At 42.8% G+C, this 14,215-nt stretch overlaps 1 protein-coding gene across 6 annotated transcripts in view; it reads left to right on the top strand.

Moving 5' to 3' along the window:
* The window catches only part of LOC132026679 (integrin alpha-M-like), a 44,219-nt gene that overhangs the window by 27,956 nt on the left and 2,048 nt on the right, over positions 1-14,215 (top strand). For all 6 annotated transcript variants that reach the window (XR_009406969.1, XM_059414822.1, XM_059414821.1 and 3 more), the window contains 17 exons: positions 2,019-2,159; positions 2,253-2,462; positions 5,785-5,915; positions 6,010-6,173; positions 7,829-7,983; positions 8,080-8,211; positions 8,395-8,468; positions 8,699-8,840; positions 8,936-9,058; positions 11,058-11,137; positions 11,406-11,489; positions 11,833-11,908; positions 12,450-12,557; positions 12,761-12,844; positions 12,998-13,111; positions 13,198-13,299; positions 13,720-13,830. Coding sequence is in view for 5 of the 6 variants with exons in the window: in XM_059414822.1 (XP_059270805.1) it covers positions 2,019-2,159; positions 2,253-2,462; positions 5,785-5,915; positions 6,010-6,173; positions 7,829-7,983; positions 8,080-8,211; positions 8,395-8,468; positions 8,699-8,840; positions 8,936-9,058; positions 11,058-11,137; positions 11,406-11,489; positions 11,833-11,908; positions 12,450-12,557; positions 12,761-12,844; positions 12,998-13,111; positions 13,198-13,299; positions 13,720-13,830 (2,031 nt within the window). In the remaining variant the exon portion in view is untranslated. The remainder of the gene's footprint in view (positions 1-2,018; positions 2,160-2,252; positions 2,463-5,784; positions 5,916-6,009; positions 6,174-7,828; positions 7,984-8,079; positions 8,212-8,394; positions 8,469-8,698; positions 8,841-8,935; positions 9,059-11,057; positions 11,138-11,405; positions 11,490-11,832; positions 11,909-12,449; positions 12,558-12,760; positions 12,845-12,997; positions 13,112-13,197; positions 13,300-13,719; positions 13,831-14,215) is intronic.

Raw genomic sequence — 14,215 nt, 5'->3', positions numbered from 1 at the left:
GGGAGAAAATATTTGCCAATTTTCCTTCTTTTTTAAATTATGTAGCTGACAAAAGACTTATATCCAGAATATATAAAAGATTCTCAAAAACTCAACACTAAGAAATTAAACAATCCAATTAAGAAGTAAGCTAAGTTGTTTTTTTTTTTTTTTTTTTTTTTTTTTAGTATATGTGCTGCCAAAGTGAGCACAAGCTAAATATTTTTTTAAAGATTTTATTTATTCGTCAGAGAGTAAGAGAGAGCACAAGCAGGGGAAGCAGAAAGGGAAGGGGGAGAAGCAGGCTCCCCATGGAGCAAGGAACCTGACGTGGAGCTTGATCCCAGGACCCTGGGATCATGATCTGAGCGGAAGGCAGACGCTTAACTGACTGAGCCACCCAGGCATCCCAGTAAGCTAAATATTTTAACAGACACTTCACCAAAGAAGATACAGAGATGGCAAGTAAGCACATGAAAACATCCTCCATGTCATTAATCATTACAAAAAGGCAAATTAGAATGACTATTAGATACTATCACATAGCTATGAGAATGATTAACAGAAGGTAGTAAACTGGCAATATCAAGTCGTGGCAAGGATGTGCAACAACTAAAATCCTCATACATTTCTGCCTGAATGAAAAATGGCATGCCTACTTCGGAAACAATTTGTCAGTGTCTTACAAAGTTTAATATGCTGTTACCATACTGGCAATCTCACTTTGAGGTATTTACTTAGGAAAAACAATAACAGATGTTCACATGAAAACCTGTATGTGAATGCTTCCAGTGGCTCTATTCATAATTGCTAAAAACGAGAAACAGTCCAAGTGTCACTCAACTGGGGAATGAATAAACAAACTGTGGTACATCCATATAATGGAATATCAGAAATATTGGAAATAAAAAGGAATGGACTACTTATATATGTAACAACCTGACTGAATCCTAAATGCATTACTCTGGGTGAAAAGGAGCCAGACATGAAAGGCTACATACAATTCCATTCAAACAACATTTTGGAAAAGGAATAACTTTAGGGACAGAAAGCAGATCAGTGGTTGCCAGGGTTGGTGTTGGAGAGAGAGGTTGTTTACATTAGAACATGGAATATTTTGGGAGTGATGAAACTTGTATCTTGATCATTGGTGGTGGTTACATTACTTCATGCATTTGTCAAGACTTACAAAACTGTACTAAAGAGGCTGAATTTTATTGTATATAAATTACTCCCTAATCAACTTGACCTTAAAGACAAAAAAATCCTACTGACTTTAGGTGAAAGCTTAAATGCCTTTATTGGGCAATGAGTGAGGCCTTCATCAATGGTGTGTGGTGCAGAAATCAGATTGTATTGACTCATGTCTTGACATCTCTGGCACTTTTCCTTCCTGGAACTTGCCCCACTTTGAAATTGCTAAATACATCTCCCTGTTTGTCTCCTGCTCCATGGAGAGCCCTGGAAAGCACTGTGTTTCCACGACTCAGTCTCATGCTCAGCAAAGAGCAAAACTTCGTAAATGAATGAACAAATGAGTGAACGAATGAATGACTAAATGGATGAGTCTTGTGGGTAAATTCTACAGATTGAACATATTTTTGTTTTTTGGAAACATACTTTAAAAATTATTTTAAAAGATAGACAATACTGCTCAATACCATGCAAAAAAAAATTCCTGCAGGAAGTTATTTTTAACTTAAGCCAGTTGATTCCTTATTAGCCAGACGGTCAACATTGAAGATATTCTGTATTCTCTCCTAGGCTTTTCTGTGTAGTTTCCAATTCAACTTCTTCCTTGCTGTACTAATCATCTCCCTGGCACACCATTGTTGGTCAATACTCAGCCTCTTCGCATCACCTCTCTAATATTTTCCTCTAGCTGGCAGTGCATTCAAATGAGAATTTGAATAATAAAGAAAATAACATCTGCTTCTAAGTCCTTTCCCTAGCTGGTATGATTTTTCCCTCACAGGGAGAAAACACTCACACATTGATTTTGGTGGCAAGAGATGTGATCCTGGGCTCATCTCTTTCAGATTGGCTCCTACTTTGGGTCCTCCCTCTGCTCTGTGGATATTGACAAAGATGGCAACTCGGACCTGGTCCTCATCGGGGCCCCCCATTACTATGAGCAGACAAGGGGAGGCCAGGTGTCTGTGTGCCCCTTGCCTCGGGGGGTAAGTGGCTCCTGGAGCCTGGGCTGGGTGTGACCTGGGTGTGGAGTTGAGGAGTTGCCTGGGTTGGGACTTGACATTCTTTTTATTCAACAGAGGGCTAAGTGGCAGTGTGGGGCTATTCTCCGCGGGGAGCTGGGCCATCCCTGGGGCCGCTTTGGGGCAGCCATGACGGTGCTGGGGGATGTGAATGGGGACAAGCTGACGGACGTGGCCATCGGGGCCCCAGGAGAGCAGGAGAACGAGGGTGCTGTCTACGTCTTTCATGGAACCTCAGGACTGGGCATCAGTCTGTCCCATAGCCAGGTAAGGTCGGGTCACTGTCCCCATCATGTCAGTAGCCTCTTTGTTGATCTGTTCCTTTCTCATTCAGCATCCCCATGGCTGCCAGATCAATTCTCCCAATACTACTATTCAGAAACTTTAAAAGTAATAACACATTTTATGGAAATTCTTGCCACAACTATAGGAGGCGCATGGGACATCACCACTCCCACTTTATAGATTAGATGAGGAGATTAAAGCTCAGAGGTTGTACCTGACCAGCTGGAAGTGTTGGGATGTAGGCATTGTTTTCTTCTGAATCTCAGTCAATCTTGGTAGGGAGACCAATAGTCCTGTTTTGCTCAGATCTGTCCTAGTTTTAGTACTGAAAGTAAGAAGGATCTTGCTCTTAGTTTAATGCTGCTCTTGCTTTCTTGATGTTATTAATTTTTGAACAAGGTGTTCTGCACTTTTATTTATTTATTTATTTTTGGTACTGGATCCTGCAAATTATGTAGCCCATCTTGGTAGTTGGCCACTTGAAATTTTGGTTGCCACAACTGGTTTCCTCTCTGAAATACCTCCCTGTTACCTGCTAGATGGAGTCCACTATGTAGAGGGACTCCCACAGTCTGGTTCCTTCCCGTCACCACCATCACACCCACTGTGCTTCCACCCTTGGGTCTCTGGCTTTTTTCCAGCTTCACATTTTTCTTAAGTGTTTTTCCTTCCAGTCCCTCCATAGCACCTGCCAGATCTCTCATGCCAGAGGTTCAATCTTGTCAACATAATGAAATAACCTGAAGGATTTAAAAAAACACAGATGCTTAGGCCCTGCTAGTATGGGTTCTAATTTAATTAGTCTGGAGTTGGTGCCCCAGCTATCAATAGAAATTTCCAGCATCTTATTTAGAAAATTTTCAAATTTACAGCAAAGTTGAAGGAACTGTATAACGAACACCCATATATTTACAACCTAGAATCTACAGTTAACATTGACCACTTATGTTATCACACATCCATTTTTTAAAATTTCTTTTTTTTCTGTTTTCTGTTTTTATTTATTTTTTTTTTCATTTTATTTTCAGCATAACAGTATCATTATTTTTTCCCCACACCCAGTGCTCCATGCAATCCGTGCCCTCCACAATACCCACCACCTGGTACCCCGACCTCCCACCCCCCGCCCCTTCAAAACCCCTCAGATTGTTTTTTTTTAAATTTATTTTTTATTTTCAGCATAACAGTATTCATTATTTTTGCACAACACCCAGTGCTCAGATTGTTTTTCAGAGTCCACAGTCTCTCCTGGTTCACCTCCCCTTCCAATTTCCCTCAACTCCATTCTTTGATTCACTCTATTTCTATCCATCCATGAGTCTATCCTGTTTTTTAATGCATTTCCAAGTAAGTTACAATGCCCTTAACTACTTAAGTACTTAACTAGAATTCACTACTTAGAATATCTAGTTGGATATTCTAGTTAAATATATCTAGTCAGAATATCAGTAATTAGAATTCAATATTTACTGACTGTTGTTTTTAAGATAACATTTATAGATAGGAGATGCACAAATCCTTTGCCATTCAATGATTTTGACAAATGCATACATCTGTGTAACCCACATTCCTATCAAGATATAGAACATAATTACCACTCCAGGAAGTTCTCTCCTGCCACTATCCAGTCAGTTTCGGACACGGCTCTATTAGAAAGGAAACCACTGTTCTGATTATTTTCCACCATAGATTAGTTTTACTCATTCTAGAACTTCATATAAATAGAATAGTATATACCATGTAGGCTCCAGCATTTTATTTATTTATTAAAAGTTTTATATCTTTATTATTTTATTGGGTCTTTAAAATTTTATTTAAATTATAGTTAGTTAACATATAGTGCAATATTGGTCTCAGGAATAGAATTCAGTGATTCATCACTTACATGCTAAACCCACTCTAGTATTTTAAAGGTGTTTGTTAGTTGCTGCCAGGGCTAAGAACCACTGCCTTTCTTCTCTCTGCATCATGGAGCCTCTTTCCACCATTGTGTGACTCTTATAATTAGGCCTTTTTTCACTCACACCTGCTGCTTCTCTGTGTATCTGGGGTATGAAGGCTCTAGTTTTACTTTATCTTCAAAAAAAGATCATTCTGTCCTTTTCTGCTGTTCTACTTATCCTATCCTGTTCCACTGTTTGTGTTTTGTCTCGCTTTTTTTCTATGGTTAGGGAGGAGGGTGGTTAGTGTTAGGATAAGTAAGCATGCTGTGGCCTTCCCAGCTACTTAATTTTACATTATGCTTAATTACAAAACAAAACTTCCTCCCAATAGAATACCATAAATTTTTCTCAAAAAACTTCGAGGCATAATGTGCATCCAGTAAACACACCCATCTTAAGTGATGAGTTTTTACGTGTCCGTGAAGTTGCGTAAGCACCGTCTAGACTAAGATTTGGCACATTCCCAGGAACTCATCCTTCCTCATCCTTCGATTCAGTTGAGAAAATCACTTTTTAAAAAACTGAGGTAAAATATACATGACATAAAATTTACCATCTTAACCACTTTTCAGGTGTGCAATTCAGTGGTATTAAATGCATGACAAAAATCACTTTTAAAATTTCCTTTAAATTTATTTGGCTGTTATTTGTAGAGTGTTTTTTTAAAATTTAAATTTAGTTAGTTGACATATACTTCATCGCTAGTTCAATGATTCATCAGTTGCACCTTCCACCCAGTGCTCATCACACGCCCTCTTTAATGTTGCACATAGATTAAAGAGTGAAAATTATTCTTAAAGTATCATTATGAAAAATAACAATCACCACACTCACACAGTAACTTCCTCTTTATTTTCTCTTCTCCTGAAACTTCTTGCAGCTCTTTCAGTGATTCTCCCTAATTTTCAATGACATGATTTTGTTGCTGCTTCATTATTGTTTTAACATTGACTTCCCATTGTGGGAGGTGAAGACTGACCTTGCTTTCAGAAAGCTTGCCACCTCTGACCTTTTGCCCTCTTGCTCCACTCCTTAGATGAGAATTTTGGTAAGATCAGTATTCAGTGTTTGCATTATCCTGACTATGTGAAAAGATTCAGCTTAGTCAAATAGCATGCTGTGTCATGTCTTTCCTGTAAAACTTTGTTTTTCTTGGAAAACCTGGGTAATTGATAGAAATTTTGGTTGTCATCTCAAGGCTGTGGTCTAAAGCTGAATAATTCCTTAATTTCCTTGAGAAGCTGTAGGAGATGTGACCAAAGTGGAGCCCAGACAATACGTCCTGGGGTCACTCTGGGCAATTGAATCACACACTTTCCTATTCTTTCCCACTCCCTTTCTCTCCCCCTTTCTACCCTCAGAGGATTCAAGGCTCCCAGGTCTCCCCCAGGCTCCAGTATTTTGGTCAGTCACTAAGTGGGGGCCAGGACCTCACAATGGATGGACTGGTAGACCTGGCTATAGGGGCCCAGGGCCATGTGATGCTGCTCAGGTGAGAACTTCTTTTAGAGCACACCCAATATCTTCTCTTTAAGAAATGGCTTTATTGCCTGAAGGCCCCTGATGGCCCTCTGGTGTCCCTATAGATCCCAGCCTGTGCTGCGTCTTGAGGTGACCATGGAGTTCACACCCAAGGAAGTGGCAAGAAATGTGTTTGAATGTCATGAAAAGGTGGAGAAAGGCCAGACTGCTGGAGAGGTCAGAGTTTGCCTCCATGTTCGCAAGAACACACGGGACCGACTAAGAGCAGGTGAGGCTGGGTAGGTAAGTCTGAAAGGGTTAAATGACTAGAGACATTGATGGGTGGACCACTCCAGTCCTCCCAGCCTTCTGTCAGTTTAGAGCAAACTTCCAGACAGGTTTTGGCAGGCTTTTATAAGCTTGGCTGGAGTGACAAGGCACTTCTCTGGCTGGGTGGAGAGCCCCAGCAAACCCCACCAAAAAGTGAGTATGCAGTACTCCCTTACTCTCTCAGTTCTCCAGAGAAGCAATGGCCCCACACCTGTGAACTAACCAGGATTTTTTTCAAGCTCAAGAGATGACTCATTTAAATGGGAGTTTGGGTTGATGAAGCTAGACACAAATTCACAAAACATTCAAACATGCATTTTTTCACAACTGACTTGACTTTCTCTTTATCTCTATTCTGAAAAAGTAGCACTGTGCTTGGTATGGAGGAATTGTAACGGTGGTACTAGGGAGAAATGGGAAGGAAATAAAATTAGGTTTCTAGCAGTAATCTTACAGGGCTGAGGAGATAGCAGTCAGTTTCGGGCAGCCAGCATGGCAAGACACTGAGAGCAAAATGTTGGAGAGTAGAGAATTGCATAGAAGTGCAGTATGAATTCCTCTCAAGTCATTGGCTGAATTCTTAAGCCATGTATGTCTAGGTCAGGACTCTAAGAAACTCAGTAGAAGATAGCAGCTAAGGAGTTGAGTAGAAGTTGAACTCTCCAGTGCTGAGGAGACAGAAATGTGAGAGAGAGATTGGTAAGCAACTTGGTCTTTCTATTGGAACAATGTCTATTCAGACCAGCAACCAAGAGAAACAGTAGATAATAGAAATAGACTGATAGGTGATTCAGGAATTAGTTATTAGGAATTTAAAAATAACTACAGTGAATATCTTCAAGAAAAAAGAGGAAGTGGTGAAGTTTAGAAAAGACCTGGAATTCATAAAATAGATTAAAATGGAAATATAGCACTGAAAAATACAGAGACTGAAATTAAGAGCTCAATAAATACATTTAATAGGTTAGAAGCAGTATAGAGAATTGGTGAACTGGAAAATAAATCAACTGAAAATATTTCAATTAACACATGGAGAGAAAAAAGGATGAAAAATACCGAGAGAAATCACAAGGCATATGGAACACAGTGAAAATTTAATAAATATATAATTGGAATTCCAAACAGAAGAAAGAGAGAGAATAAGAAGCAACAAAATAGTGGTAACACATTTTCTAAAACTATGAAAGACATCAAGATTCTCTGCCAAATCAAAGAAGGATAAATATACAGGAAACCATACCATAGTATATGATACCGATGTATAAGACATTATAGATTGTACCATACCAAAGCACAAACTTCTGAAGACCAAAGTAAAGAAAAAAGTTGAGAGTTTCCAGGAAAATATACTTAATATTTTAGGATGTAACAGAATAACTGCCATTTATTGAGCACTTGCTATGTAGCAGGCATTGTGCTAAATGCTTTATGGACACTATTTCATTTAATTTTCACCATGAAGAAGGTACAATTATTATTCTCAAATTAAAAATAAGGAATGGAGATTCAAAGAGGTCATATATGGTTGGAGAGCAATAGATATGAACCTCAAACACATGCTTGTTTGACTCCAAAGCTGGCCTCCTCACCACCATGCTGCCCTGCCCCCCTCAGGAGAGATCCAGAGCATCGTTACATATGACCTGGCTCTGGACCCAAGTCTCCCACATCCCCGAGTTGTCTTTGATGAGACAAAGAACAGCACACGCAGACAGACAAGGATTTTGACGCTGAATCAAGAATGTGAAAGCCTAAAGCTACTGTTAGTGGTGAGCAAGAGATGGCCACACTTCTGGGTCCTTCAAGCATGGGGTGGGCTTGGGAAGCTGAGGAAGGCAGACTCTTAAACCCCTGTTATCTCTCAGTATTGTGTAGAGGACTCAGTGACCCCCATCATCCTGCACTTCAACTTCTCTCTGGTGGGGAAGCCTTTGCCCTCATTCAAGAACCTCCAGCCATTGCTGGCTGTGGATGCTCAGAGACACTTCACAGCTTTGGTGAGTCCTCAACTTGTGGTCCTGCAGGAGCATGGAAGGGACCAGAGGCCAAGATCACTGAAGCACATTTTATTTCATTTCACGTAATTTTATTTCAATAATTGGTTTTATTGTTTCATTTCACATCATTTCATTCTTTCCTTCCATCATATTCTCTCTCTCTCTCTCTTTTTTTTTTGGTAGTTTCCCTTTGAGCAGAATTGTGGCAGTGACGGCATCTGCCATGATGACCTCAGCATCACCTTCACTTTTATGGGGTGAGTTTCTTTTCCTCACTGCTACCTGCAAATCTGCACCACAACCTGGTGCTTTGTTCTTCTCCAGGCCTGTAAGGGAGCCTGGCACAGAGCAGCTGCTTCAGAGGTGTTTGTGTGGCTGCCCCATCCCCTGTCTTCTCTCTCCAAGCATCTGTGCCTCCTTCCCACCAGGGCAGACTTGCCACATGGAAGCCCTCAGCATCTCATGGCCTGGCTTATTCTTCCCACAGCCTGGATGCCCTGGTGGTGGGTGGTCTCCGAGACATCAACGTGACACTGACTGTGAGAAACCAGGGTGAGGACTCCTACAGAACTCAGGTCACCATCTTCTACCCACCTGGCTTGTCCTATCGGAGGGTGTCGTTGGCCCAGGTAACCAAATCCTTGTCAGGCTCTGTTTGACTTTATTCTCCCTGTCTCTCCAGTGGGTGCTTGACATCGCTACCTCTGTCTCCCTTGCCTTCCAGAAGCAGCTCTCATGGAGACGCTGGCGCCTGATTTGTGAGTCTGAGGACTCCACCAATGGGCCTGAAGGCTTGAAGAACAGCAGCTGCGGCATAAACTACCCCATCTTCCCAAACTCCTCAGAGGTCAGGCTGCTGTCCTCCTGTCTTTTTCTCTTTTGTTTTCTCCTGAATTCTTCTCTCTCTCTTCTTGGCTCTTATTTTGAAAGATAGTTTTATTGAGATATAATTGAATTCACCCATTTCAGGCACACAGTTCAATGGCTTTTAGTTAATACAGAGTTAATACATTCATCGCCATGATCGATTTTAGAATTTTTTTTTACCTCAAGAAAATACCCTGCTCTCCTTAGCCATAAGCTCCAGTCCTGTCATTTCTCCAAGCTCTAGGCAGCCAGTAATTTGTTTTCTGCGTCTAGATTCACCTATCCTGGACATTTCGTGTAAATGGGTTTGTACAGTATGTGGCCATGTTTTCAAGGATCATCCATGTTTGCCGCATGTATCAATACTTCATTTCTTTTTACTGCTGGATAGCAGTCTGATATATGGATGCACCACATTTTTAAAAATTTCTTTTCAGCGTAACAGTATTCATTGTTTATGCACCACACCCAGTGCTCCGTGCAATCCGTGCCCTCTCCAATACCCACCACCTGGCTCCCCCAACCTCCCACCCCCCACCCCTTCAAAACCCTCAGGTTGTTTTTCAGAGTCCATAGTCTCTCATGGTTCACCTCCCCTTCCAATTTCCCCCAACTCCCTTCTCCTCTCCATCTCCCCATGTCCTCCATGCTATTTGTTATGCTCCACAAATAACTGAAACCCTATGATAACGGACTCTCTCTGCTTGACTTATTTCACTCAGCATAATCTCTTCCAGTCCTGTCCATGTTGCTACAAAATTGGGTATTCATCCTTCCTGATGGAGGCATAATACTCCATAGTGTATATGGATGCACCACATTTTAAAAATTAACATGTACTGTATTATTTGTTTCAGGGGTACAGGTCTGTGAATCAGCAGTCTTACACAATTCACAGCACTCACCATTGCACAGACCCTCCCCAGTGTCCATCACCCAGCCGCCCTATCCCTCCCCGCTGCCAGCAGCCCTCAGTTTGTTTCCTGAGATTAAGAATCTTTTAGGTTTTCTCCCTTCCTGGTCCATCTTGTTTCACTTTTCCCTCCCTTCCCCCCACGAACCCCCACTCCTGCCTCTCAAATTCCTCATATCAGAGAGATCATATGATGATTGTCTTTCTCTGATTGACTTATTTTGCTTAGCATAATACCCTCTAGTTCCAACCATGTCATTGAAAAAGGCAAGATTTCATTTTTTCCCCAAGCGATTTGTTTTTCTTTTTTTTCTTTAATTTTTAAAATATACATGTATATATGTATACATGAGTATATATGTAAATACATGTATATACATATGTATATATACATATACAGATACATACATGAATAATATATTTATATATGTAAATACACCTATTCATATATGTATAGATACATATATATGAATACTATGCAGCCATCAAAAAATGAAATCATGGAGGACATGGGGAGTTAGAGAGGAGAAGGGAGTTGGGGTAAGTTGGAAGGGGAGGTGAATCATGAGAGACTGTGGACTCTGAAAAACAATCTGAGGAGTTTGAAGGGGCGGGGGTGGGAGGTTGGGGAACCAGGTGGTGGGTATTATAGAGGGCACGGATTGCATGGAGCACTGGGTGTGGTGAAAAAATAATGAATACTGTTATGCTGAAAATAAATAAAAAAATGAAATCTTTCTGGAATATCTATCTATCTATAGATATATATATGGAGATATATATGAATGGATACATATGGATATATATATATCTATATATATGTGTGCGTATATATATATATATATCCATATCTTTTTTTATCCATTCATCTGTTGATAGACATCTAGGTTCTTTCCATAGTTTGGCTATTGTGGACATTGCTGTTACAAACATGAATCTTTAGGGTAAATACCCAGTAGTGCAATTGCTGGGCGATGCACCACATTTTATTATTCATTCTTTAGTTGATAGACATTTGGGTTGTTTCTTCTAGTCTTTTCACTGTCTCTCTTTTCTCTAACTCCAGGTCACTTTTACTATCACATTTGGCGTGGAATCTGATGCTTCCTTGGGAAACAGACTACTCCTCAAGGCCAATGTGACCAGGTGTGCTGAGTCAGCTTCCCCACTTTGAGGTCCCAAACCCCTCCCCAGTGTGGACCACTGCCCTCTCTCCCCACTGGTTCTCCCTTCAGCTCATTCATTCACTCATTCGTTCAGTAAATACCAGCTGAGCGCCCACCATGCAACAGGCTCTGTACTCAGTGCTGCTGGTGCGACAGCATGGATAAGACGTGTGTGGTTCCTGCCCTTACAGAGATTATAAATTCGTGAAAAAGATAGATATACAAGAAAGCTCTCTGTTTCCCTTCAGTGATAACAACACGACTAGGACCAACAAAACTGAATTCCAGCTGGAGCTGCCTGTGAAATACACTGTCTTCGTGGTAGTCACCAGGTGCTGGCTTCTAGGGCTTTAGCCCTGCCTTTACCACTGGGCCAAACATGGCCCATTGTGTATTTGTGTGTGCGTGTGTGCGTGTGTGTGTGTGTGTGTGTCTAGCATCTGTGAGCATGGGTGTGTATTTGTGCATGTGGGTGTGCATGTGTCTGCATGGCCCAAGCTAGTACATTCTGTGTGTCTGACGTGTCTGGCCCCCTATACACCATCCCACTGGCACTGTCTCAGGGCAGCCTTACCCTTATGTCTGTTTATTCCCTAACACACTTAGCCCAAGACCTCCTCTTAGGACACATGTAAAGTCCTGACACCTCCTTTACTTTCTTCTTTCTCCCATCAGCCATGAGGTCTCCACTAAATATCTCAGCTTCACAGCTGCAGAGAAGACCAGCCGCATTATAGAGCACAAGTATGAGGTGGGTAGCTGAGAAGGAAGCCAGGGAGGGAAATCAATGGGATGGGGCGTGATAATGGGAAATAATGACGGGAGGCACGCATCAGATGCTTACTACGTGCTGGGCTCTGTTGCAGGCTCACTTTCATTCTGTGCACACCCAGGACTGCGTGCGCATGCGTACACACACACACACACACACACACACACACACACACACACCCCTCATTTTATCATTACAATGATTCTTTGAATCAGGGACTGTCATTATCTCCAGTTCGTAGATGGAACAAATGAGGCTCAGAGAGGGTAACAGAACACAGCCATGGTCTCACCGCTAGTAGTGGAAGAGCCACTACTTAGTACCAGCCTGTCTGGCTTTCAAATGTGTGTTTAACCCCTACCGTCTTCTGACTCCCAGAAAGCATCAGGAGGCAGGCTGCTCGGGACTGCGAGGCCTTATTAGGTGTACGGGGTGTCAGGAGTCGGGAGGCCGACTCTGGGTGCTGGTGGGAGCAGAAAGGCAGAGTGCTGATATCCACCGCCCTCCGCCCACTGTGCAGTTCAACAACTTGGGGCAAAGGAGCCTCCCCATCAGCGTGGTCTTCTGGGTGCCTACCAAGCTGAACCAGGTCACTGTGTGGGACAACCCTCAAGTCACCTTTTCCAAGGTAAGTCTAGCTGGGCTTGAGGAGTGACCCAACTCCTACCACCACAGCCCTGGTCTTTCCTAAAATCTCTGGTTTTTTTTGGTTGTTGTTGGATTTTGGAGCCATTTTGACCCTCTCCTGGACCTTGGCCATTTCAGTCTCCTTGATGGTGGACCCATGAGCCCTCATTTTCTGTCCTTCTCACAGTGTCTCTCTTTCCTTAGAACCTTTCCAGCACTTGTCACAGCAAGGAGTGGGAACCCCCTCTTTCTGATTTCCTGGTGGAGCTTAAGAAGACTCCAGTTGTGGTGAGAATAACCCTAACCCAGCTTTAGGGACACGTGCAGACTCAGCACTGTTCCTTTATTAGTGCTGAGTACCACCTGCCAACAGTGTGGACTGGGTGCATGGATATTTTCTGTATCCAGCTTAGTCATTCCTGCCCTCTGCTCTCTCCCCAGAACTGTTCCATCGCTGTCTGCCAGAGAATCCAGTGTGACATCCTGACCTTTGGCATCCAGGAAAAGCTCAATATCACCCTCCAAGGCAACCTCTCATTTGACTGGTATATCAAGGTACGTGAGGGCCAAGGCTCAGCTGGGCACAGACACGATACTCCAGGGGGCCCACAGATCCAACGTCCATCCTTTCTCTCCCATAGACTTCAACACACTACCTTCAGGTTGTGAGCACAGCAGAGGTCTTGTTTAATGATTCGGAGTTTGCCATGCTTCCAGGACAGGAGGCATTTCTGAGGGCTCAGGTATTTTCCTCTGACCCAGAAGGACTATGGGAGGCAGGAGGGGAGGCTGGGCTTGGGGCAATCTCTAGGTAAAGCGATAGAGTGAGACAAGGGAGGAGGAGTGTGGGGGCGCCCGGGCGGCTCAGTGGGTTGAGCCTCTGCCTTCGGCTTGGGTCATGATCCCAGGGTCCTGGGATGGAGCCCCACATCGGGCTCTCTGCTCGGCAGAAACCTGCTTCCTCCTCTCTCTCTGCCTGCTGCGCTGTTTACTTGTGACGTCTCTCTCTCTCTGTCAAATAAAGAAATAAAATCTTTAAAAAAAAAGGAGGAGTGAGGGTCCAGGGAGGGGCTAGTCATTGGGTTCAGGGAGTGCACAAGTTCTGACGGGGGAACCCCTAGAAATCTGAAGTTCATCATTACCCCTCTCTCCCTCTGCCACAGACAGAAACCAAAGTGGAGCCAACTGAAGTGCACAACCCTTTACCACTTATAGTGGGCAGTTCAGTGGGGGGGTTCGTGCTTCTGGCCCTCATCACCGCTGGACTGTACAAGGTATTCCCTTTTCCTGTCTGCTCCCCTCTCCCGCACTGCTTCTTACTCAGCAGCTCGTTACTGGCTTTGACTCCCACCAAGTCACAGAGTCTGTTTCTTCAGCTATAAAATGAGTGTCAGTACCATTTTGTGAAGGTAATTGGGTATTAACCCAATATACGTAGTACACTTAGAATGGTCCCTGGTATAGAATGACCACTATAAAGGTATTGATTTTGAGGAAGTGGTGATGCGACATGGGGGCTTAAGTGGGTAGGAGAAGAATCAATGAAACAAGATGGGACCGGGAGGGAGACAAACCATAAGTGACTCTTAATCTCACAAAACAAACTGAGGGCTGCTGGGGGGAGGGGGTTTGGGAGATTAAGAGTCACTTATGGTTTGT

Source organism: Mustela nigripes, chromosome 11 (assembly GCF_022355385.1).
Source record: "Mustela nigripes isolate SB6536 chromosome 11, MUSNIG.SB6536, whole genome shotgun sequence".
Lineage (NCBI taxonomy): Eukaryota > Metazoa > Chordata > Mammalia > Carnivora > Mustelidae > Mustela > Mustela nigripes.
The sequence above is the reverse complement of the archived record's forward strand: the minus strand, read 5'-3'. Positions and strand labels throughout refer to the sequence as shown.